This window comes from Polypterus senegalus, chromosome 1 (genome assembly GCF_016835505.1).
Source record: "Polypterus senegalus isolate Bchr_013 chromosome 1, ASM1683550v1, whole genome shotgun sequence".
Classification (NCBI taxonomy): Eukaryota; Metazoa; Chordata; class Cladistia; order Polypteriformes; family Polypteridae; genus Polypterus; species Polypterus senegalus.
The window spans coordinates 111,311,642-111,338,881 of record NC_053154.1 but is presented as its reverse complement, the minus strand read 5'-3'; the positions used below and the strand labels follow the sequence as shown (position 1 = coordinate 111,338,881).

General features: G+C 38.3%; 1 protein-coding gene across 1 annotated transcript in view; it reads left to right on the top strand.

The window, feature by feature from the left end:
* The window catches only part of wdfy1 (WD repeat and FYVE domain containing 1), a 65,465-nt gene that overhangs the window by 21,225 nt on the left and 17,000 nt on the right, over positions 1–27,240 (top strand). Inside the window, exons 4-6 of the mRNA XM_039756055.1 lie at positions 1,854–1,908; positions 7,842–7,992; positions 14,573–14,685. Coding sequence (XP_039611989.1) covers positions 1,854–1,908; positions 7,842–7,992; positions 14,573–14,685 — 319 coding nt within the window. The remainder of the gene's footprint in view (positions 1–1,853; positions 1,909–7,841; positions 7,993–14,572; positions 14,686–27,240) is intronic.

Below are 27,240 nucleotides of genomic sequence, written 5' to 3'. Positions count from 1 at the left end.
GCAACCAGAAAAAGAAACAGAAAAGAGAGTAGGGGTCTCTTGGATTATTCATTACATGTGTCATTAGAAAAGAAAAACAATTATGATCTAAGAATGAACTGACATGGCAGAGTTAAAATACTAACAAGCCACGAAATTAAATAAGATCTGCTATTGGTGAGGACTAGCTTCTAATTAAGCAACTGGGTTGGAACAATAATCTGTCTCAAGTTTTATTTGTCTTTTATACAGGTCATTTGCTATTTTAAAATCATCATCTTCTGTTTGGGAAATTTGCTGTTGTTACTGTTGACGTGATCTTTGTCGTCTTAATATTTACACCTAATTCCATATTTTCACTTTGTTCTTTGATCCTAACTAATCAGGCTCTTAAATCATCTTTTCTGCTAAGCAAAAAGTGGTATCATCTACACAACTATAGTAAATACACTATTATACCTATTTAAAGCCTTGCCGCCCTTCTTCTAGATCAGTTTTTCTTATATATTCAAATACAAATTAAACAGACATGGTGAATATATGCTCTAGTGTCCTCCCAATGGGGATCCTGTTTCTCCATGCTGTGTTTTTATAATTACCTCTTGATCAGTATATAGAATAATATACCGTTATCAGTTCAGTGGTATGGTCTGATATGCTGATATTGTTTAAAATGTGTAACATTTCAACATGATTAACACAGAAGCTTGATATAATCCATTGCACACACATGCCCTTCTTTCTGAAATTCCTTTGTTTTCTCTGTAAACCCTGTTGTACCAGGTTATCTCAATCTAGTCCCTATGCCTCTTCGGAAATTCCTGCTTTTATATGTGGTGGTTTCTTTTCTATGTAAAGTACAAGTCTAGTTTGATTGATTTATTTTCTACATGAGAAATATACGAAATTGTATGACAAAAAAAATGTTAAATTATCTTCCTTGGGCATTGAAACACAAACTGACCAGTTCTACACTGCTGATAATTGTTTTTTTTTTTTAATTAGCACCTTAACTGAATATTTGTCTAATGCATGCAACACTACTGTTACATCATCTACAGTAATCCTGCATATTACTATCTTTTTTGTTTTTGTCAGTTGTTTAGCATAATCCTTCATTTATCTGTTCAACTGCATCTTTCCGGAGGCTGAGTCAAGGCTGACATTTCTCTTTGGTACTCCAGTTTTTTTTTTTCAAAAGCAGATCTTGTTCTTCAACTTCTAGCTTCTTTACAGATATTATTCAAGCACTGCTTCTTACCTTTACTAACAGCCGTCCGAAATGTAGTTCTTTCATGCTGCCTCACTACTTCTTCTTGCCATTTTCTCTGTGCCAGCTGACATCCACTTTCTTAAGTGCTTCAACTTATTTAGTTTCCTCTATGGTTTCTCTAACTTCTAGCCACAATTCATCTAGCCCTCTATCACTTAGATTTTTTTTTTCCCTAAAACATTTCTTTATACAGTCTATAAATATAGTACGAATATTTTCCAGATCAGATTTTGGAATTTTTTTTTCTTTAACTTTATCATGATTATTAATATATATATATATATATATATATATATATATATATATATATATATATATATATATATATATATATATATATATATATATATATATACATATGTGTATATATATATACATATGTGTATGTATGTATGTCTGTGTCTATATTTATTGCAGTGAGCAAGTTTCAAGTGTGTATTACAGTTGTTAACACATTTCTACAGTTGAATCAATAATTAATACATCCATGGTCACACTGTGATTTAAAGGAGGACAATGAACCAGCAGTTTTTTTTCTATGCAGTACCCAATTCGGTGCAAACTAAAATTCTACAACTTGGTGTCTTTTCTCTATTTGTAGGAGTTTGAAATTGCTGAAGACTTTAATAAGATGACTTTGATCAAATCATATCCAGGTACTGTATAGTATTAATGCTTTATATTCTCTTAATTGTATATATGTACTGTGTATATGAATATAAACTAAGAGTCAAGTAGTAATATTTGAAGAATTTTCTGCATAATGACCTGCTAAAACCGATCTTGATTGAAACAGTTGTGGGCAAATGAAGTTTTGCAAAAATTAGAGAAGTTAAGCTGTCCCTATTAATAATTATAAATGTTTGTGAAGATTGTTGTTTTTAGTTTTTAAAGATTTTTAATAGATTTTAAAAATCTTAAAAGTAAAAAAAGAGCTAATTCAAATTTGTTTTTAAGAGCACACCTTTGTGGTTGCTATCAGGTAAGTACAGTCATATGAAAAAGTGTCCAGTAAATGTCTCCTTTAAACTATTTTTAGATAGAGACAATGTAGTTTGAGAAAGAAAAAATAATTTTGCAATAATGTATTCTTCTGAAAATGAACGGATATGCCATTCTGTGGAAAAAGCAAGTACACCTTGGGCACTAATAGCTGGTGTTGGCCCCTTTGGCAGAAATAACCTCAAGTAGACATTTCCTATAACATTTGCAATCTCTGATATCGACTGGAAGGATGTTTTCCCACTCCTCCATGCAGAATAGTTTTAGTTGTGCAGTGTTTAAGAACCCTCCATTTCTTTCTTTTCAGCCACTCCTTGGTAGATTTTCTGGTATGACCGGGTCATTGTCCTGTTGCTAGCTTTCAGCTGAGCTGTCCTCTGACAGATTTTCTCATATTACCCTCAAGTACTTTGAAAAATTCATAGTGAATTCTATGATGGTGAGCTGCCCAGGCCCTGATACAAGAAAGCAGTCCCAAACCATGACATATCCAATACCATGCTTTACAGTTGGTATCCGGTTCCTCTGGTCAAATGCTGTCTTTGGTTTTCACCAAACATGTCCTGGTACTGTGGCCAAATAACTGTCTTTGTGTTGTCTATCCAGAGCACATTGCTCCAGAAGTCCAGCTCTTTCCTTAGGTGTTCACAGGTAAACTTTAGTCTTGCTCTGATGTTGTGTTTTTTTTTTTCCTAGACAGCAAATGTTTTCTCCTAGCACACTTCCAATGTAGGTCTAACTTGTGTTGCCCTTTTCTAATGGTAGACTCATTAACTTTGACACATCAACAGTGGCAAGAGCTACCTGTTGGTCCCATGTTGAAGTTAGGGGTTATTTGAAAGTTTTTTCAGCATCTTGCATTCTGCTTCCAGCTGAATTTGCTGGGGCGGCCTGGACAAGTTGGTCATTATTTGAAATCTTCTCTGCTTCTAGATGATCTGAGCAGTGGAATGGTTGATTTCCCATTGTTTGTAGATCTTTTTAAATACCTTCCCAGACTCCTAGGCTTCTGTAATCTTCTTTCTGAGGTCTCGGAGAGCTGTTTTGATCAATGCAGGATGATAACACACGCTTCAACAACAAAGAGCAAATTAAACTAAATATCTGAAGTTTAAATTTGATGGGATCCTCCAAGATCCTCTCTAATGATCTTCTAATCATTTGCACCTGATCTGGTGCACCTAATTCTAATTTTAGGTATTTGAGGTATTGATAAATGTAGGGATTTACTTACATTTACCATAACTTGAATTATGTTTATTTAAAATGCAATGGAGTAAAAAATGTAAACATTGCACACTGTTTGTATTATAACTTTTATTCACAGTATAGACACTTTTTAAATCCATCCCTTCATCCTCTTCCGCTTATCCGAGATCTGGTCATGGGGGCAGCAGCTTGAGTAGAGATGCTCAGACTTGCCTCTCCCTAGCCACTTCTACTAGCTCTTCCGTTGGAATCCCAAGGCGTTCCCAAGCCAGCCAAGAGACAGTCCCTCCAGCATGTCCTGGGTCTTTCCTAGGGCCTCCTCCCAGTTAGACATGCCCGGAACACCTCACCAGGGAGGCATCCTGATCAAATGCCTGAGCCACCTCATCTGACTTCTCTCGATGACCGAGCTTCTCACCTTATCTTTAAGGGAAAGCCCAGACATGCTGCGGAGAAAACTCATTTCAGCCGCTTGTATTTAGCGATCTTGTTCTTTCGGTCACTACCCACAGCTCATGACCATAGGTGAGGTAAAAAAACGTAGCTTGACCGGAAAATTGAGAGTTTGCCTTACGACTCAGTTCCTTTTTCGCCACGACAGACCGATGCAGCACCCATATCACTGCGCATGCCACACTGATCCGCCTGTCGATCTCCTGCTCCATTCTTTTCCCACTCGTGAACAAGGCCCCGAGATACTTGAACTCCTCCACTTGGGGCAGGATCTCACTCCCAACTCTGAGAGGGCACTCCACCCTTTTCTGGCTGAACACCATGGTCTTGGATTTGGAGGTGCTGATTCCCATCCCAGCCGCTTCACACTCGGCTGTGAACCGATCCAGAGAGAGCTAAAGATCACGGCCTGATGAAGCAAACAGGACAACATTATCTGCAAAAAACAGTGACCCTATCCTGAGCCCACCAAACCGGACCCCCTCAATGCCCTGGCTGTACCTAGAAATTCTGCCCATAAAAGTTATGAAGAGAATCGGTGACAAAGGGCAGCCCTGGCGGAGTCCAGTTGTCACCGGAAATGGGTTCAACTTACTACCGGCAATGTGGACCAAGTTCTGACACTGGTTGTACAGGGACCGAACAGCCCTTATCAGGGGGTCCCGTACCCCATACTCCCGGAACACCCCCCCCAGGATTTCCCAAGGGACACGGTCGAATGCCTTTTCCAAGTCCACAAAACACATGTAGACTAGTTGGGCAAATTCCCATGCATCCTCCAAGACGCTGCCAAGGGTGTAGAGATGATCCACTATTCCGCGAACACGACGAAAACCACGCTGTTCCTTGTGAATCAGAGGTTCGACTATCTGACAGACCCTCCGCTCCAGGACCCCCGAATAGACTTTTCCAGGGAGGCTGAGAAGTGTGATCCCTCTGTAGTTGGAACACACCCTCTGGTCCCCCTTCTTAAAGAGGGGGACCACCACCCCGGTCTGTCAATCCAGAGGCACTGTCCCCGATGTCCATGCGATGTTGCAGAGGTGTGTCAACCAAGACAGTCCTAAAACATCCAGAGCCTTGAGGAACTCCGGGCATATCTCATCCACCCCCGGGGCTCTGCCACCAAGGAGTTTTTTGACCTCAGTCCCAGAGATAGGAGAGAGCCCAACTCCGAGTCCCCAGGCTCTGCTCCCTCACTGAAAGGCATGTTAGTCGGATTGAGGAGGTCTTTGAAGTAGTCCCAGCCAAACACTGACCCAGAATGTCCCAAGTCAAGGTCAGAAGCACATCATCCTCACCATACACAGTGTTGACACTGCACCGCTTGCCCACGTGAGCATTGAAGTGTCCCAGCAGAACGAGGGAGTCCCCAGCAGGTGTGTCCTCTAGCACCCCCTCCAGGTACTCCAAAAAGGCTGGGTACTCCAGACTGCTGTTTGGCACATGCGCGCAAACAACGGTTAGGACCCGTTCTCCCCACCTGAAGGCAGAGGGAAGCTACCCTCTTGTTTACCAGGGTAAACCCCAAAGAACCGGCTCCAAGTCGGGGGGCAATAAGTATGCCCACACCCACTCTGCGCCTCTCACTGGGGGCAACTCCAGAGTGGTAGGGAGTCCAAGGAGATTGGTTCCAGAGTCCACGCTATGCGTCGAGGTGAGCCCGGCTATATCTAGCCGGAACCTCTCAACCTCGCACACTAGCTCAGGCTCCTTCCCCTTCAGAGAAGTGACATTCCACGTTCCAAGAGCCAGCTTCTATAGCCAAGGATCAGACCGCCAAGGTCCCAGTCTTCTGCCACCACCTGACTCACACTGCACCCAACCTCCTTGGCCCCTCCTACAGGTGGTGAGCCCATGGGAAGGGGGACCCACTTTGCCTTTTCAGGCTGTGCCTCGGCCACCAGGTGCTCACCATTGAGCATTAACTCCAGACCAGGCTCCAGAGTGGGGCTCCAGGGACCTGCGTCCGGATCAGGGAAAACGTCATCCAAAGTTTTTGTACATCATAGGAGGTTTTCTGAACCGCTCTTTGTCACGTCCCTCACCTAGGTCTAGTTTGCCTTGGTTGACCCTACGAGGGGCATAAAGCCCCCGACAACAGAGCCCCTAGGATCATTGGAACACGCAAACCCCTCCACCACGATAAGGTGGCGGTGCGAATGAGGATCAAATTTTGATAGTCTACATATGTTTAAAAAAAGAAAAAACATTTAATAGGTTGCACTTATTTTTTCACATGACTAGTAATTTCAGAATTGGGCTGGCTGTGCAGTTTTCAATTACACCAGCTTTCTGTCATAAAGTGTTATTAACCCATTAAAATTATATTTGCATCTTGAACTCTAGATAATGTTGTATTTACATATTGCCAGTCGTCAGGGAGTGTCCATTGAACGGTAACTGACCAGTCTGGCAAATGTAATTTTTTTTTTTTTAATGGGAAAACCTAATTTATTTTATTGATTTATGGCATGTAGATTATTAATACACCAGTAACGGCGTACTGCACAATAATGTGCAGTGAATACACTTGACTTAAGCATTCCTAGTTTTCATTCTCTTTCGCTGTCTCTGTTTAGCATTCGTTTGCTCAAAGGTTGATGCGCTTGCTGCTTCCTGAGCAGCTCTTCTTTTCTCCACCCTAGCGACCAGCTTCACTTCCTTCGTCGGCATCTTTTCGCATTAAAACTGATTAAGTTAGTTTTTGTGTTGCAATTACTTAGTACATTTTCTTTAATTTGTTACTTAAGCTGGCACTTAAGTCTTCAATCTGCCTTAAGAATTATTAACGAATGTGGTAGGGAATGAGAATGGTGCCCATACGCATGCGCCGCATGGCCGCCCTGCTGAGTGCTGCCGAGAGTTGATTCTACAATAAAATAAAATTAAAAATAAAAAGAGTAATAAAAATCATCACCCTGAAAGTGGATAGTAGACATCACGTAGTATATGTGTACCAAATTTCAAGTCAATAGGCGAAATGGTTTGCTAGTTACAGGTGATTAAAAATCCTGGATAGACAAACGAACAGCCACAGTAACGTATTATATAAGAAGATATGTATGTGTGTTATAATTTATACTGAAACTAAAAAAAACAATGTTGCGTAAGCTTTTCTAAAGATGTTGCAATGTTATAATCACTTGGCATTAATAAGTGATGAAGTGAAATAAGCATCCATCCATTTTCCTTTTCTTCCTTTGTTCCAATACAGGAGACACAGAGACACAGGGTTCAGTCTGCCACTATTGAACAGAAGGCAGAACCAGCTCCATACACTTTACCTTAAACTTGCACAAAAAACATGAACACAGTATTGCAAAATCTCTTTAGCTTTGCCACCCCATAGCACTTAGACCTTGGTTCATTTACAGATGGGAAGGCTTGCTTGGGTAGTTTATGCATTTTCCTTGTTTCAGAGGACTCATGATTTATCGCACAGTTCAGGCAAATGTGAGTTTGATTAGCCACTTTTCATGTGCTTGGGAAACCTGTGATTGACTGATTGCCTCATCAGGGGGAGTTAGTTTCTTGCGTTATTTCCTGGCTTCCTAAAGATGTGGTGTGGTTAATGTGGTTTAGAAAATGTCAGATTGACTGCATAATTGTGCTAGCTCTTTCTTGATTGAAAGAAATATTTAAAATACACTCGAATTTCATTCACACACAAATTTACCATGAATCTCACTGTGATTATGTGCATTCTCTCTACATTATGTTGAAAGTCTGAATACATTATTTAATAGTAATAGTTGGCATAACTTTGGAATGTGAAATAGGAATTCCTTCTGTTAAAAGAAGTCACTTGTGATAATTTAATGTACAATATAGTAGTATGATAAATATATTTTCAAAATAATATTTAATTATGTTCTATTTGATTATAACAGAAAGCAAAAATCTAATTACTGTTCTTTTATAGCACACCAAAATAGAGTGTCTGCAATTGTTTTCTCTCTGGTGTCTGAGTGGGTCATCAGTACTGGCCATGACAAGACCGTCAGTTGGATGTGTACGAGAAGTGGCACCATGTTAGGACGTCATTACTTCACATCATGGGCCTCTACATTACAGTATCCTTTATCTAAAGGGGAAAAGGTACAATGTTGTATTTTAAGATATTATTTTCTGTTTTAGAATATGCTAACTGAAAAATGCTATCTGCCTAAAGTGAAACAATTTTTGTATCTTCTAATTGTGGAAAGCACTTTTTCATGTGGGAGCTTTGGAAAAAATCCTGGTATGAAACGTTGCAGTTGGATTTGTATAAATCGCCAGAAAAGAGTGAACTGGTGACATCACTAGTCTAATACTGAGTTGAGGAAGAACTCGGCTTCCCTTACTGCTGCATTGATTCATGGGATTTAAGGCTTTTTAGATACTGGTTTTATGTTTATTCAGGAGTCAGGAATGGTGCCTTCACTTGTATTGATTAGTAACTGTTGCATGATGTATTCTTGTGTATGTGAGTGCCCATCTCTGTGTAATTGTGATGTGTGTATGTCGTTATTGGATCAATCCGTTGCTTTTTCCAGTTTAACACTTTTATTACCGTCCTAAAATGCTACATTGAAGTAGGCAGGTTGGGATCATGTGCTGAGCACATTGCCGCATCTGTTGGGTTTAAACAAAAAATCATTTCATGGGAATTTTTGGTATACTGAATATAATTATATACATTGTAATCATTTTTGCCCAAATGAGTGTAAAAGTGCCCTTTTGTTGGGGTTGGGGATTGTTTCAAATAAATATGGTAGAACTTTAAATGTTCTCAAATTTTTTTTTAAAAGTTGTTCAGATTTTGCAGTTACTTCCAGTTTAAGGCTATTTGAAGTTTACGAAGTTGAGTAGTGAGAAAAGCGCTATATAAATGCAAAGAATTATTATTATTAATACTGTGCAGAAAAGTTTGTTTTTCACAAAAATATTTTATAGACGTGGTTGTTGACCGTGATTCTCAGCATGTGCTGTGAGAGGTAGTCCAAATTATTGTCCATTCTAAAGACATATGTAAAAAACCACAAACATTTTGCACAACAGTGAACTATTTTTAATTTTATGTACATCAGTCCCCAGTGCTAATGTACTTTTTGGAAATCTCTAGACACAGTGATCATTTGATAACACCAAAATCACCTGAAAATCTTGGTTTAAGCAAATCAGAATAAAATAGCCTACGCTGCTTAAGGATCTTCTCCAAAAAACTGACTCAAATTGGCCTAGTCTTGCAATTGATAGAACACTTGTTGTGAATCTGTCTCCAAACCAATCAATATAGGCTACAGTGGTGTGGTTTGTTTATGTAAGATTGAACAAGGCCAACAACCATGACTCCACAAAAGAGAGAATGAAGGGGACAAAGAGGAAGAGGAGTACTTGTGGCCTAAGAGTGTGACATAGGGCAGTTGTCTCTGATCAAATCAGAGAACCTGTTGTAGACCATGTGATTTTAAATCATGACCTCTCTCTGCATGAGGGTGGTTTGAGGGTGCAGCCAAATGTTCCACATCCATGTGTGGCATCGGTTATTTGGAGGGAGGGAGAGATCCGGAGGGAGAATTGGTAAGGCACCCAATCATACAGTTGTGCTTGAAAGTTTGTGAACCCTTTAGAATTTTCTATATTTCTGCAAAAATATGACCTAAAACATCATCAGATTTTCACTCAAGTCCTAAAAGTAGATAAAGAGAAACCAGTTAAACAAATGAGACAAAAATATTATACTTGGTCATTTATTTATTAAGGAAAATGATCGAATATTACATATTTGTGAGTGGCAAAGTATGTGAACCTTTGCTTTCAGTATCTGGTGTGACCCCCCTTTTGCAGCAGTAACTGCAACTAAATGTTTCCGGTAACTTTTGATCATTCCTGCACATTGGCTTGAAGGAATTTTAGCCCATTCCTCCGTACAGAACAGCTTCAACTCTGGGATGTTGGTAGGTTTCCTCACATTAACTGCTCGCTTCAGGTCCTTCCATAACATTTCGATTGAATTAAGGTCAAGACTTTGATTTGGCCATTCCAAAACATTAACTTTATTCTTCTTTAACCATTCTTTGGTAGAACGACTTGTGTGCTTAGGGTCGTTGTCTTGCTGCATGACCCACCTTCTTTTGAGATTCAGTTCATGGACAGATGTCCTGACATTTTCCTTTAGAATTCTCTGATATAATTCAGAATTCATTGTTCCATCAATGAAGGCAAGCCATCCTGGCCCAGATGCAGCAAAACAGGCCCAAACCATGATACTACCACCACCATGTTTCACAGATGGGATAAGGTTCTTATGCTGGAATGCAGTGTTTTCCTTTCTTCAAACGTAACGCTTTTCATTTAAAGCAAAAAGCTCTGTTTTGGTCTCATCCGTCCACAAAACATTCTTCCAATAGCCTTCTGGTTTGTCTTCTACGTGATCTTTAGCAAACTGCAGACGAGCAGCAATGTTTTTGGAGAGCAGTGGCTTTCTCCTTGCAACCCTGCCATGCACACCATTGTTGTTCAGTGTTCTCCTGATGGTGGACTCATGAACATGAACATTAGCCAATGTGAGAGAGGCCTTCAGTTGCTTAGAAGTTACCCTGGGGTCCTTTGTGACCTCGCCGACTATTACACAGCATGCTCTTGGAGTGATCTTTGTTGGTCGACCACTCCTGGGGAGGGTAACAAAGGTCTTGAATTTCCTCCATTTGTACACAATCTGTTTGACTGTTGATTGGTGGTCCAAACTCTTTAGAGATGGTTTTGTAGCCTTTTCCAGCCTGATGAGCATCAACAACTCTTTTTCTGAGGTCCTCAGAAATCTCCTTTGTTCGTGCCATGATACACTTCCACAAACGTGTTGTGAGGAGAAGACTTTGATAGATCCCTGTTCTTTAAATAACACAGGGTGTCCACTCACACCTGATTTGTCATCCCCTTGATTGAAAACACCTGTCTCTAATTTTAACTTCAAACTAACTGCTAATCCTAGAGGTTCACATACTTTTGCCACTCACAAATCTGTAATATTTGACCATTTTCCTCAATAAATAAATAACCAAGTATAACATTTTTGTCTCATTTGTTTAACTGGTTTCTCTTTATCTACTTTTAGGACTTGAGTGAAAATCTGATGATGTTTTAGGTCATATTTATGCAGAAATATAGAAAATTCTAAAGGGTTCGCAAACTTTCAAGCACAACTGTACATGTGCACATTTGCAAATATAGCACATGGTATGTTGCACAGTCTCAACAATGCACAGAATAATTGAGCTTGATGTGAGGGGAAATGGTTTAATTAACTATATTTGTGCTTAAAAACTTTAAAAAATATATATATATTTACATACTGTTCATATAGTCTGGAACGGATTAATTGTATTTACATACAGTCCTATGGGGGAAGTTGCTTTGGTTCAACCGAGGTCCTACTGTACATTGATACTGTCAGCATATCCACCATTGATCGGGTCTTAAAATGCCATAACATCATCATGAAACAAATCAAGTGCTGTACCATACAAATTTTGTTATATGGATGAAACTGGTTTCAATCTGGCCAAGACCAGGAATTGTGGGAGAAATTTAATAGGCTACAGAGCAACAGTACAGACATCAGGACAAAGAGGATCGCATATTACTCTTTGTTCAGCCATATTAGACAATGGTCCTGTAGTATACATTGCAACAGTTGGACCATAGAACTCTGCAAAACTCTGTTCTTTCCTTGATGAGACTTACAGACTTTAACAAGTTGAAGGGAGACAGGAAGCTAGGGTCAATGTCATACATAATGTAGTCATATGGGTTAATTTCCCATTTCATCACTCTTGTGCATTGATAGGAGGAGTGGTTTTGGGCTCATACATGCATGTCCATTGAATTCCTTACTCCATATTTGCCATTTCTCAATCCTATTCAGGAATTTTTTTCTTCCTGAAGATGGAAGCTTCATGACCACCATCTTCTACAACAGCTATGACTGAGGCTTGTTCAGACAATTGCAGAACCTGACTGCCAGGGCTAGATCAGAACTGCTCGGCAATTATTTTCAATGTTGCATTGCTAAGTAAAATATTTTATGTGAGGCCCAATATCCAGGACATGATTGATCAGGCTGAGGAGATGATTTTGATTCCGATTCTCAAGCAAAGGGCAAACCTACTTCCCCATGAAAAAGCACCCTAACTGTATGAGTTACAGTGCATCCGGAAAGTATTCACAGCGCATCACTTTTTCCACATTTTGTTATGTTACAGCCTTATTCTAAAATGGATTACGGTAAATTCTTTTTTTTCCCTCAGAATTCTACACAGAACACCCCATAATGACGTGAAAAAAGTTTACTCGAGGTTTTTGCAAATTTATTAAATAAAAACACTGAGAAATCACATGTACATAAGTATTCACAGCCTTTGCTCAATACTTTGTCGATGCACCATTGGCAGCAATTACAGCCTCAAGTCTTTTTGAATATGATGCCACAAGCTTGGCACAGCTATCCTTGGCCAGTTTCGCCCATTCCTGTTTGCAGCACCTCTCAAGCTCCATCAGGTTGGAAGGGAAGCGTCGATGCACAGCCATTTTAAGATCTCTCCAGAAAGGTTCAAACTGATTCAAGTCTGGGCTCTGGCTGGGCCACTCAAGGAAATTCACAGAGTTGTCCTGAAGCCACTCCTTTGATATTTTGGCTGTGTGCTTAGGGTTGTTGTCCTGCTGAAAGATTAACCGTCGCCCCAGTCTGAGGTCAAGAGTGCTCTGGAGCAGGTTTTCATCCAGGATGTCTCTGTACATTGCTGCAGTCATCTTTCCCTTTATCCTGACTAGTCTCCCAGTTCCTGCTGCTGAAAAACATCCCCACAGCATGATGCTGCCACCACCATGCTTTACTGTAGGGATGGTAGTAGCCTGGTGATGAGTGGTGCCTGCCTTCCTCCAAACGTGACGCCTGGCATTCACACCAAAGAGTTCAATCTTTGTCTCATCAGACCAGAGAATTTTGTTTCTCATGGTCTGAGAGTCCTTCAGGTGCCTTTTGGCAAACTCCAGGTGGCCTGCCATGTGCCTTTTACTAAGGAGTGGCTTCCGTCTGGCCACTCTACCATACAGGCCTGATTGGTGGATTGCTGCAGAGATGGTTGTCCTTCTGGAAGGTTCTCCTCTCTCCACAGGGGACCTCAGGAGCTCTGACAGAGTGACCATTGGGTTCTTGGTAACCTCTCTGACTAAGGCCCTTCTCCCCCAATCGCTCAGTTTAGATGGCTGGCCAGCTCTAGGAAGAGTCCTGGTGGTTTCGAACTTCTGCCACTTACGGATGCTGGAGGCCACTGTGCTCATTGGGACCTTCAAAGCAGAATAAATTTTTCTGCAATCTTCCCCAGATTTGTGCCTCGAGACAATCCTGTCTCAGAGGTCTACAGACAATTCCTTTGACTTCACGCTTGGTTTGTGCTCTGACATGAACTGTCAACTGTGGGACCTTATATAGACAGGTGTGTGCCTTTCCAAATCATGTCTTATCAACTGAATTTACCACAGGTGGACTCCAATTAAGCTTCAGAAACATCTCAAGGATGATCAGGGGAAACAGGATGCACCTGAGCTCAATTTTGAGCTTCATAGCAAAGGCTGTGAATACTTATGTACATGTGCTTTCTCAATGTTTTTATTTTTAATAAATTTGCAAAAATCTCAAGTAAACATTTTTCACGTTGTCATTATGGGTGTTTTGTGTAGAATTCTGAGGAAAAAAATGAATTTAATCCATTTAGGAATAAGGCGCTGTGAATACTTTCCAGACCCACTATACATATGGTTGATTTCTTCCTCGTGATCAGGTCTGTGTTAGAGCTTGATTGTAACTATATAATGCCCAATAAAGTAATATTTCATTTCTGTGAATAAGCGTCCTCTTTTTTTTTTTTTTTTTTTTTTGCATTTCATTTGGTTGAAACATCTGTGTGTATGTCAGTGATATTTATGGTGGATTACAACAAATGTATGAAAAAGAATTATGCTGTAAAACTTGTCCTGGTTTTTGCTCTGCCTCAGTGAGATGTGTGCTTAGTGTTTTGCTTGTGAATGTCCAGTGAATACTTAGACATGTTACTGTTGTAATGCTGTGTTATTGTTTGAGTGGATTATGCAGTTTTGCAGTATTTATTTCTTGTTTTGATTGGAGTAGCGAGTTTTGCACAACGTGTTATTGTTTCACAGGTCTTGTTGACTGTTACGAGAATGTGGTTAGTCATTTCCACCACTGTAACAGAGCACCTTGTGCAGAGCACAGTGAAATTCTTACTTTTATGTCCAACCAGCTCTTTGGTGCCATGATAAACAAGAATGTATTAAAATACATAACTTCCCATGTGGCATATTTTACAGTTGCCATGTTCTTTATAAATATAATTGACACATGGTGGCATTAGTTTTGTTTTGTAATGATGTCTCCTTGGCATGTAGATGTGTTATTGATAAAAGCGAACAGAGTAATAAGAAAGGAACTCTTTCTAGATCATAATTTCTTTCTTTTGTTGACATTTTTTATTTTCTACATTTTTTTTTTATAAATTATGTATTTTACTGCAAGTGACTGGTTATGTATTTATTGCAAGATATTAGGTACATAAAATGGAATAAAAAAATTTCCTTAATGGTTGATGTATTCAGATATGATTATGATACAAAGCATGCCTTTGTTGGAGACTACTCTGGACAAATCACTTTACTAAAACTTGACCAGAGTAATTATTCTGTGATCACAACATTAAAAGGGCATGAAGGTAAGTGGACAGATGCATACTGTACTGCAGTGTATATGCCAGATTTTTAATTTCTCAGTTTTCTGGAGCACACAGTGAAAACAGTTGGGCTTAGAACTTTTTAGAAACTGCTGCTTCATGGATCCAATATCCAGGGTTAGAATCCTATGCTTGGTTGCCAGCTGAGTGCAGTTTACACATTCTACCCATTTCTGCATGTTTTTTTACTTCTAGTGCTCTGGTTTTCCACCTAAACTGTCAAACAAATTCAGGTTAGTTTATTGATCACTTATTTCATAAGTGGGCTTTGCAATAATGGGGTGCCATGTCCTGGTCTGTTTCCTGCCTTGTGTCAAATGCTATGGCCCCCTGCAACCCTTATTTGGGTTAAGCTTGTTTCAGAATGATTAAGTAACATTGTATTTATTTCTTAAAACAAAATGTTGTAAACTGAAGCGTAGACTCATGTTGCCATATTATTTACCAGTTCATATTATAGGATATTCAGTAACAAAGATAAACAGGCAGAAAGGTTGCTCAGTAATGTTTCACATGTTAGCAATGATTCATGTATTTGCGATTGTAAAGTACCCCCTTCTCAGGTAAAGCTCTTCTCACTGTAATGATGATAATTATTTTTGTATTAATTTGGATTTGGACTTGGACTTCTACAACAGAGCAAGTAATTACACAAAAAGAGAGTTTCTCAATGTTTATAAAAATATACTAGCTAATAATGTGCAGCTTTATTTATTTATTCCTTTGCATAAAATGATTTTTTAAAAATCTGCAGTTTTTTTGAAGTTCTCTCACTTCAGTCCAGAATTACGCAGGACCAGAGTCTTTCCAAGGTAACAGTGAAGAAGCAAGCCTAGTTGGGGTGTAAGTCCATCACAGCATATACATGTGTGATATATATAATAATATATATATATATATATACACACACACACCCCTACCCTTGTGCTATTTATTATTATAGAAACATAGCTTATGGGCGGCACGGTAGCGCTGCTGCCTCGCAGTTAGGAGATCCGGGTTCGCTTCCCGGGTCCTCCCTGCGTGGAGTTTGCATGTTCTCCCCATGTCTGCGTGGGTTTCCTCCGGGCACTCCGGTTTCCTCCCACAATCCAAAGACATGCAGGTTAGGTGGATTGGCGATTCTAAATTGGCCCTAGTGTGTGCTTGGTGTGTGGGTGTGTTTGTGTGTGTCCTGCGGTAGGTTGGCACCCTGCCCAGGATTGGTTCCTGCCTTGTGCCCCGTGTTGGCTGGGATTGGCTCCGGCAGACCCCCGTGACCCTGTATTCGGATTCAGCGGGTTAGGAAATGGATGGATGGATGGACATAGCTTATGAAGGACTGATGCATATCGAACTCAATGTCTTACCTCTGCCTTCACGCACTAGTGAAACATTTAAATAGTCAAAGCAACTTACTAGTTAAATCATGGAACACATTTAGGGTATCATGTAGTGCTATTTAGTTCAGTGTTAGTTACATTAGGAGCCCAAATAAACAGTCTCCTGCCACTGCTCGTCCCTCCATGTGTTGCATGACGTTGTACATAGAAAGAGCAACTGAAATGTAAGTCAGATACAGATGTTTCCAAAGACTCCTAAATATCATGGTGAAGCAGATTCTGGTAGAGAACCTGGTATCATTTGGATAGGAATGAATAATTAGATGGTATTAAAGTCTTGAGGGATGACTTCTACAGGCATATCCTTTTAAAATGATTATCTTAATCACATTTTGATAGAGGGCTTTTTTTTTTTTTTCCTTTCTTGTGTACATATTATAGTGAAAGTTTAGGAATCATGAAAAAATTTGTCCTCAAGATTTTGATGAATCTTGATGATGTAGACCTTCCCGTGTCCGAAAATACAATTTTTGAAATTATGTCTGTCTGTGTGTAAACGTGATTACTCAAAAGTGTTGTGACCTACGGTAGGTCAATAAGATTTTGTACACCTGCTTTATATCAACATAAGATATCTTATCAACTTTTGGCCACTTCTGGCAATCCTAAGTGGTACTTTAACTGAATACTTTAGTGAATTTTCAAGTAAACTATGGTGATATTAATGATAAAAAGATATGAAATTTGAGAAAAATTACTCAACCAGAAGTTGTATTTTATTTAAACAACCATCCAAATTTTTTGTATCTTGGAAATATAAATATGTACACGATATTAAAAACTGTATTCAATATAAAGCATATTCTTTCAATAATTATTATGAATTTTATTTTAATTGATACATCATCAGTTTAACAATAATGTGTAAACAGTGAAAATGCCATGTAAATATAAAGACGGAATGGGAAGAATAAGCTGCTACGTCCCCATTGTGTTCCTGGTAATACATTTAATTTTATGATTTTTTTCTTTTTATTTCTGCCGTCATTATAATGTAGCTAAATGCATTTTTACCAATAGCAATTTATTGCAACAAATATTATATAATAGTAACACTTCTATGTTTTTGGGTGACTATAACTCTTTTTACTTGGCATGCAATCTAGGTAATGAATATGCAATCATGAAAAACTTCCAGAACCATTTTCCACCTCCCTAAGTGCAAAAGTATCATTTTAATGTAAAGTTTGATTATAAATAGAGAGAAATTATTGTGTATCAATATTATCAGTTAGTTATGATGAGAAAGATACATAGGATATTTGAGAAATATTGTGCAACTGGAAGTGGTTCTGACGACCTTCTGCATTATTTTAGTATACAAGAAAGTTGAGGGGAGCACACTCACAATTTTTATTTGAAATTATATCCCATTACATAATTTTGGAGGATTTAAGCTTTTTTTAAATTTAATTGTACACAATGCCATCTTCATGTGACAGAAAAACCCAACTTACTAAATATGTTGTACTACTCAGTACCATCAGATGCAAGTAAAAATGTTTCCTACGCCACACACAACTGCTGTTACGACAAATTTTTTTTGGACACACATTTTGTATGTATTTGTGTTTTCTAATTGTGTGTGTGTGTTTGTAAAATGACAAAGAAGAGTCAAAATAAACGGAACCATACATTTGCTAATGATATGTATGGTCACATTAATATAGACCCTCCGTTGTCATTTTAAACAATGTCAGTGGTGTAGTGTGGTATTATGGATATTGGGAGCTGATGGACTTTTTTATTTATTGCATAATATTTAAAAAAAATTTCTCTGAATCGCCCATTTTCCAAATTATGGGGCACATGTGTTATTGGATAAAATGTGTAAAACAATCATTTGTTTGAGCTAATATGAAACAAGCCTGTTATTTGGAAATGCACAGAATGACCGTCATACTGTATAATGCTTCAGTGTCTTGTTATATTTTGGAGTTCATTACAGTGGTCGCACTATGGGCTGTATTTTTGACGTTTTTGTAACAGTCATTTACTGTAGTATGAATAGATCCTTAGATGTATAGTAAGCTAAATTAACATACAGAGATCTTAAAATCTGCAAATGCATTTTAAAATATATTAAAACGAATTACAGATAGCAGGAAATGAATCTATTTCAAAATGTCTTCTATATATTTCATTATATCATGATGAATGCAGTTCAAGACATTTTAAAATAAGTCTGTAGTCCTTCTGAGATATCTGAAACGTTACAGGAAGTAATTTTGAGATAGCTGAAAATGAATTTCAAATATCTTAAAATGCATGCATAGTCGATTTGAGAAATTTTGAAATGCGCAAAATATACTGCAAATATCTAGAAATGTAAATGAACATACTTTGAGATCACTGAAAAACAGTTTCTGATATGTTAAAATGTGAACTACGTACATTTTAAAATACCTGAAATTCTTGAGCTATCTCTAAATGTTGCATACAGATGGATAAAATTGCACTGAGTAATGAGGCATGTTGACAGTTGTGCAGTTGAATATTAAAATCATTCACCTTTTGGATCAAGAGTTTTTGAAATTTGGTAAAGAGAAGCATCAATAAAAAATGAACGCATGCATAATGAAGCATTTGTATATTACTGTTCATATAATGACTAAACACTTACAGAAAAACAGACAGATTTTTTGAAGCTTATAGTAAATCAAAATGAATTGGAAGTATTTAAGAATATTCTTTGTTATACCCTTTATTAAAATACTTTTTCAGTCTTAAGACTGAAACGGTGTTGTGTCATTCAGCATTTACATATTTCATGTTAATGTAGGTAAGTTGTTGTAGGAGAGGATAATTGGACTATTCATTATTTGAATGTTGTTTTATTGGCTTCTTGCTAACCCTGTGATCTGTTGAATTTTTACATGGACTGGTAATTATTTTAATAAAGTAGATCCCCTTAAAATCCTTGTTAAACTGAAACAAAGCAGGGCCAATGCAAGACGATAAGCTGGACTGCTAAGTGCTTTTTAATTGCATTATTATCAGCCCATCTAAATGTGAGTGGCGACAGCTTTAAAGATCTCCGAGTAGCTACCACATTTAAGTGGTTACATTCATTATCTAGGAGTTCCATGTCATTTTGAAAAATGGGCAGCAAGGGAAGTCCAAATCGGCCTTTATAATAAAAATCTAGGAGATATATTTTTCTTTGTATTAAACACTTAATTTTCTGGGAGCTGTATGTTGGCTGTTTGTCATTTGCTTCCATTGTGCTGTCTTGTGGCTGTTTTTTCTTTTTATTTATTTATGTATGTATGTATTTATATACTGCTCAAAACAATTAAGGGAACACTTAAATCACACATCAGATTTCAATGAATGAAATATTCAAGTGGATAATCTTTACTGAGTAATTCTGTGTAATTCATTGAGAACAAAGTGATGTAGCAACAGTCAATGGAAGTCAAAATCAGCAATCCATTGAGGGCTGAATTCAGCATCACACTGAACATCAAAGTCAAAAATTGAAATCCGAAGCTTAGCCAACTTGAATGAATTTCCTCACGGAAAATCATAATATAATTTAATAGTGTGTATAGCCCCCACGTGTCTGTATGCACTCCCAACAATGTCTGGTCACGCTACTGATGATAGGCCGGGGGGAACCAATCCCAGACCTGCATGAGGGCATCAGTGAGCTCCAGGACAGTCTGTGGAGCCACTTGGCGACATTGCATGCACTGATACATAACATCCCAGAGGTTCTTAACTGATTTCAGATCTGGGGAACGTGTGGGCCAGTCAATGGCATCAATGTCTTTGTCATCCAGGAACTGCCTACAAACTCAAACCACATGAGGCTAGGCATTGTACCAGCATAAGATCTGACGTTGGATTTCAGGATTTCATCCTGGTACCTGACAGCATTCAGGGTACTGTTGACTAGCATGTGGAGGTCTGTATGATCCTCCAAGGATATGACAGTTTAGTCAGACATGCACACCAGTAGCCAGCTGGAGGTTATTTTGTAGGACTCTGGCAGTGCTCCACCTGTTCCTCCTCAACCCAGTCCTGTTTCTGGGTTAATGCCCTGTTACAGTCCTGTCCAGCTCTCATCCTGTAACAACCCCATCTCCTGGTATAACCTCAAAGGTCTTGACTGTACTGGGAGATGCAGCAAACCTTCTTGCAATGGCACGTATGGATATTATCTTGGAGGAGCTGGACTACTGCGCAAACTGAATTTGCTGCTGGTTCTGCCTCAAGCTACCAGTCGTGGCATGAACACTAGCAAAACGCAAAACTGGAGACAAATCAGTTAGGAAGGACAAGGGTCTGTGGCCACCACCTGTAAACCATTTTTTTGTCACTTTCATTAGCGCCAAAGGTTTTGCAGCCTAACTGGACAGATTGATATCCCTGAAGCTTAATAGACCTGATGTTAAACTGTGATGATTAAGTGTCCCCTTAATTTTTTGAGGTGTGTGTGTATTTGTATCATAAACACTCACCGGCCACTTTATTAGGTACTCCTTGCTAGTACTGGTTTGGGCCCCTTTTTGCTTTTAGAACTGCCATAGTTCTTCATGGCATAGAGCCAACAAGGTGTTGGAAACATTCCTCAGGGATTGGCCAAAGTATACCAAGAAAAAATCCCCCACATCATTACACAATGACCAACGGCTTGAAGCGTTAATACAAGGCAGGACAGATTTATGTTTTCATGCCGTTGACACCAAATTCTGACCCTATCATCTGAATGTTGCAGCAGAAATTGTGACTCATCAGACCAGACAATGTTTTCCTATCTTCTGTTTCCAATTTTGGTGAGCCAGTACAAATTTGTATGCAAGTTGCCTGCTCCTAAGTAATAGGAGGAATATATCGATCTATTGATTGATCGTCATATGAAAAAGTTTGGGAACCCCTCTTAATTCTTGGATTTTTGTTTGATTGGCTAATCTTTCAAAGTAGCAACTTCCTTTTAATATATGACATGCTTTATGGAAACAGTAGTATTTCAGCAGTGACATTAAGTTTGTTGGATTAACAGAAAATCTGCAATATGCATCATAACAAAATTAGACAGGTACATAAATTTCGGCACCCCAACAGAGATATTACATCATTACTTAGTTGAGCCTCTTTTTGCAAATATAACAGCCTCTAGACGCCTCCTTGTTTCTTCCAAACAAAATCTCTCTATTTCAGTTAAATTTGATGGCTGCCAAGCATGGACAGCCTACTTCAAATCATCCCATAGATTTTCGATGATATTCAAGTCAGGGGACTGTGACATTATATTTCTCCCTCTGCATGAATGCCTTTGAAGATTTCGAACTGTGTTTTGGGTCATTGTCTTGTTGGAATATCCAACCCCTGCGTAACTTCAACTTTGTGACTGATGCTTGAACATTATCCTGAAGAATTTGTTGATATTGGGTTGAATTCATCCGACCCTCGACTTTAACAAGGGCCCCAGTCCCTGAACTTGCCACACAGCCCCACAGCATGATGGAAGCTCCACCAAATGTGACAGTAGGTAGCAGGTGTTTTTCTTGGAATGCCGTGTTCTTCTTCCGTCATGCAAAGTGCTTTTTGTTCTGACCAAATAACTCAGTTTTTGTCTCATCAGTCCAAAGCACTTTGTTCCAAAATGAATCTGCCTTGTCTAAATGAGCATTTGCATACAACAAGCAACTCTGTTTGTGACGTGAGTGCAGAAAGGGCTTCTTTCTCATCGTCCTGCCATACAGATGTTCTTTGTGCAAATTGTGTTGAATTGTAGAACGAAGTACAGATACACCATCTGCAGCAAGATGTTCTTACAAGTCTTTGGAAGTGATCTGTGGGATGTCTGTAACCATTCTCACAATCCTGCGCATATGCCGGTCCTGTATTTTTCTTGGCCTGCCAGATCTGGGTTTAACAGCAACTGTGCCTGTGGCCTTCCATTTCCCGATTACATTCCTTACAGTTGAAACTGACAGTTTAAACCTCTGAGAAAGCTTTTTGTAGCTTTCCCCTAAACCATGATACTGAACAATCTTTGTTTTCAGATCTTTTGAGAGTTGCTTTGAGCATCCCATGCTGTCACTCTTCAGAAGAGAGTCAAAGGGAAGCACAACTTGCAGCAGACCACCTTAAATACCTTTTGTCATGATTGGACACACCTGTCTGTGAAGTCCAAGGCTTAACGAGCTAATCCAACCAATGGTGTTACAAGTAATCAGAATTGAGCAGTTACATGCATTCAAATCAGCAAAATTACAAGGGGACCCACATTGTTGCACAGCCAGTTTTTCACATTTGATTTAATTTCATACAACTAAATACTGCTTCACTAAAAATCTTTGTGTGGAAAACACCCCAGAAGTCTGATGTTCCTAGGAAATGAAAGACATACCACTGTCATCTTTTTTGTTGAAAATAGAGTAAATTATTATGCAGGCTGAGAGGGGTTCCCAATTTCATATAACTGTATATCTATGTATTGATTTTAAGGAAATTTTAATTAATTTTAAACTTTAGATCTTGCTTGTTCTGTTACTAGTATTAATGTACATTTTTTTTTTATTTTTTATGCATTGCTTGTATGAAAATGTGCTATATAAATTGTTATTGTTAGATTTTGAGTAAAATATGAATTATTCTCTGTTAGTAACGTTGATCCCTGCCAGTGCTGTAATATTAATTCTATTATTGCAAGGTAAAAGCATTTTGTCCCATTTCATAATTTGTGCATTTTTTTTAATAATAAAAGCACTGATTGCATATTGCTGTAATCTGGCTACAAATCAGTCTTAGTGATGACTTCAACTGTTAAGGGTAAGGATGTGGAGGAAATAAAAAGATGCCCCTTCCCCCCCAAAAAAAAACACCCTTCCATACCATCACAATGTGCACTGCAGAAAAAACAAATTTTGAAGATAGTCCCCTTGTATAATGGCAACTAAATTCTATAAAGCAGTTTCCTCAGACAGACCCAGGTATAACAGGTTTTGAAACTTTTACTTCAATGCAATGATGCTTCCACAATGGCAGTTACACCCTTTATAACACAGGTAAAGAAAGGAGCAGTGAGGTTATATTCCACCAGCAAGGGAAGAAAGTAGAGAGAAAGCGTACTTTAGTGAAATTGGGATAACTGTATTGTGTAGTATGGGTGTTCACACTAACAAAGAAGTGTCAGAACTTTTTTGGACTCATGACAATATGTAGTGAGTATAATTAGCAATGTTTATCATATATAACAGTTGCCAATGTCAGGCTGCTTTAACCATTTTAAACATTGTTGGGGTTATTTGCACCTAGGCTTTTATTCTGCATTCAGGCACATTGATAGGCTGGTGGTGCTGACAATGATAAGTTAATCAGTATTTTAGTCTTTCTTTAAATAAAAAAAGTTTTGAAAATGTTGCATTTAAAATCAAAAGGTTTGTGTTAGTTCTTTTTGTTCCTACTGGAGTGGCAACATGGTCACAGCATCCTTGCTGTCAGTGTCCAGGAGCCCATGTTTCATGCTACTTAATTAATGTGTAGTTTTCTTTTATAGTATAATTTGAATCTACACTTTAATATTCTAGTGACTTGATGTGACCATAGTTACTGCTGTTGCAAGAGCATTTTAGTGTCACACAGGAGTGTCCATCCATTTCAGAATATCTAGAATCTCTTAGCAAAGGAAATGATAATTTGTAAGTGTATTCCTTCCTCACAGAGGTCACTTGCTTCTTGATGTTTGCTGTATGGGAGGTAAGCACATATACAAATTCTGTAGTAATTGTCATACTTTGTGTTGTGTAAATAGGTCTTACCTAGCAGAATAGTTTTCCCTGTTCACCATTCAGGTCCCTTTTTACTTTATTCCATTGTAGAGGCTCAGTGCAATCCACATGACCTTCCAGTGCTTAGCAGAATTTACTAAAAATAAGACACATGTTACATCTGCCTGTTTTTTCTATGATTTGAGATTTAATAAGTTTACTTCTCTGTTTAAATGATTCCAATTATTTATATAAAGTGATCAACAAATTTCTTGATTTTTTTTTTCCCCCCTTACTCTGAGTTACATAATGTTCCCAATTTACACAGACATACTCCTTTACCTAGACAACACTTGACTCTTCTGAGAGAAAACCATAGTGACTCTTATACTAACCATACTACCTTCTGCAAGATGCTGCTGAAGGTTGTGCCAGAAATCATATTTACATGATAAAAAAAGAATGCCACCTGCAAAGATAAGTATAAGCCTCCATTCAAAACTAAGAAAAATAGTAATAAATTCAGATTAGAGAAAAACACTCAGTCTTCGAATTTTTTGACCTTAGAAAAAGTTGTAAGCCCTCAACCCTTTTTATTCATATTCTAAACTCCTGCAGATTGTGACTTTACTACGTTTGTATGCAAAATCGTATTTGCAATTTGTATATTTCCCACACAGGCAACAGAGTTGTAGTGGTACTGCCTTGGAGTAAGGGAATCAGGGTTCATGCCCTGTGTCTTCTCTGTGTGGAGTTTACATCTTCTCCCTGATTCTGCATTGGTTTCCTCCAGTTGCTCAGGTTTCCTTCCACTGTCCAAAGACATGGCAATATAGGTGGATAGGCAACGCTAATTTGGCCCGGGGGTGTGTGTGTGTGTGTGTTTGTTTGCCCTGCCATAAACTGGCACCCCTTCCAGGGTTTATTCCTTCCTTGCGCTAGTTGGGATAATTACCAATCCGACAATGCCCCACATCCATTTCCACATCCATGCCCGTGACCCTGGTTTGGAGTTAGCCGGTTTAAACATGTCATGACATTTTTCACCCTGCCTTTCCCAAAAAAGAACAATAAAAATTTCAAAAGTGCAATATCCTCCGTTTTAACGTACAGTAAGTACCTGTTGTCTGTCAGTAATTCAAGTCTGCTTATTCTTTGTATCACAGTCAGAAACCGAGTACAGGCCCAGTGTGCATGCACATACTGCATTACAAATACAATGCAAAAACAATAGAGTATACAGTTTCAACATTTATACTCTGTATATATAACCATAGTATTGTACAAAAATCATAATGCACCTAAGAAAATTATTTAGGTACAATTACCCTGGCAGTAAGATTATAGGCTAGTAAAAACACTATGCAACATTAGAATAATATCAGCTGATTTCTCTCTGGCTGAGTGTTGGAACTGTGTTGGGTCAGTTCAGCATTTAATGCTTGCAGTGCACCATCTATTGTAGTGTGTGTGTGTGTGTTTGTTCTTTTTTTAAATGTAAGTAGTAATAAAATTAACTGCAATTTTCATTCCTACAGATGACATAGCACACGAGCATTAGCACCGCTTTTATATAGCAAATGCATAATTCAAGTTAAATAAAAACTGACTCTATACCTTAATAATGGAAATAGAAAAAACTAAGATATATTAAATTGGAGAACTGATATAATTCAAGTTTATTAAATGTTCTGGTGATCTTTCCTCATTAATGTAGCAAAATGAGAGCGGCAATAAAGTGTGTAAGTAAATAAATTCCATTAGCAGCAATAAAATGGTCACACTGGCCTTTGAGGGCTTAAGTTTGAAAGACTTGCAGTCACACCATCAGCCGCTTCACTCTGTGTGATAGCCAGGGGGCCCCAATGGGATTAGCACTTGCCTCATCAGTCTCTTTATTTTTTTTTCTGTTTAAAATGTCCTTTATTAGATTATAGTGTTGGTTGTAGAGCCATTTTATTAGTACATGTGACAAACCCCTTGGGATGATGCGTCATTAGTGATATTGTAGGTACTTTTCAGTGCAGCCTAACTCCGTCGAATTCATTTCAGTTATATGATTCTTTTGTACTTGAATTCAATTGCTAGTCTTATAGTCCTCAAATTATTTATACAAAAAAGTCACAATTTTTTGCATATGCCAGAAATTTACTAATGTGGGCCTACTGTGAGTAGGGTAGAATAAAAAGGATTATGGTTCTCAATAATCATCTCCTTGATTTATCTCTGTCTTTTTCATGAATTTGTTATATATAGTACCCTACATAATTTTTGGGACAAAGACGCATTTTCCCTTGATTTACCCCTCAAATCAAACAATTAAGATGTGATGAAGGTGTACATTACAGACTTTAATTTAAAGGGATTAGCATAATTTTTGGTCACGCCATGTAGAAATGACAACACTTTTTATACATGGCCCCCCCATTTCAGAGCACCATAATAGTTTGGGACATAGCAATGATAAGCATATTAAAATCATAGGAGTGAACTCAGAAACTTGTACTCACAGTGTCATTTTTGTGACATGACTTTGGGTAGCAATAGGGATATACACTTAATGGTAAATCAACAGCTTCCTTCACAAATTTGGCTCCCAGTTCAACACTAGTGTGATGCAAAATCTGTAAAATGGCTGAAAATGCACATATTCATTGGTCAGTCTCACAGACACATCTACTATTTGCGAAGATGAACATATCACCAGCTTGAGGTCCTTGAACTTGCCTGTTTAGGGCAGCGAAGTTACCCCTTACCTGTAGACAACAAGCCACCTTTTTTCCTCAGAGAGAACCATGATCTCCGTTTTGGAGATGCCAATTCTTATCTGAACCCTATTCCATTCCAGTGCACACCACAGATCAGTGGAGGAGAACCTTTGCAAATAGAAACTTTACGCTCCAGTCCTAGTCCTTAAGAGGGATTTGGAAAACAGGCTGAAGTAGTACACAGTAGAGGAGTTTGTTCAAGCTTAGAGTTACATTGGGAAATTGATACTTTTAGATCTTTTTATTTACGCTTTTAATTTTGGGCAAATTGTTCAAAGTTTTTGACAATTTGTTTTATTATAGGTGGTAGGTAATGCTTTATAGTTCACTGCTTAATTTAATGTGTTTTAAATTTGAAAATTGAGGCAACATGAAAAAAGTGTTGAAGACTAAGTACAAGTTCAAGGGACTGTGTTACTCATTAAAATCGTTACTTTACAATAAACCTATGCAAGTGGACTTAGCTGGTGGCATATTTGTATCCTGTTGTTAATTAGCAATTTGCAAGTAAAAATTAATGAAAAACGCTGAATTTTAACAAGTAGAAGAGGCAAAAGTAACAGACTGAATAAACTCCTGTGCGGTAAAAGCTGTTGACAACTGTGTCTTATTTATAGAAATGTAAAGTTTGCATTAACAACAATTTCTGAGATTACAGATAGAAAT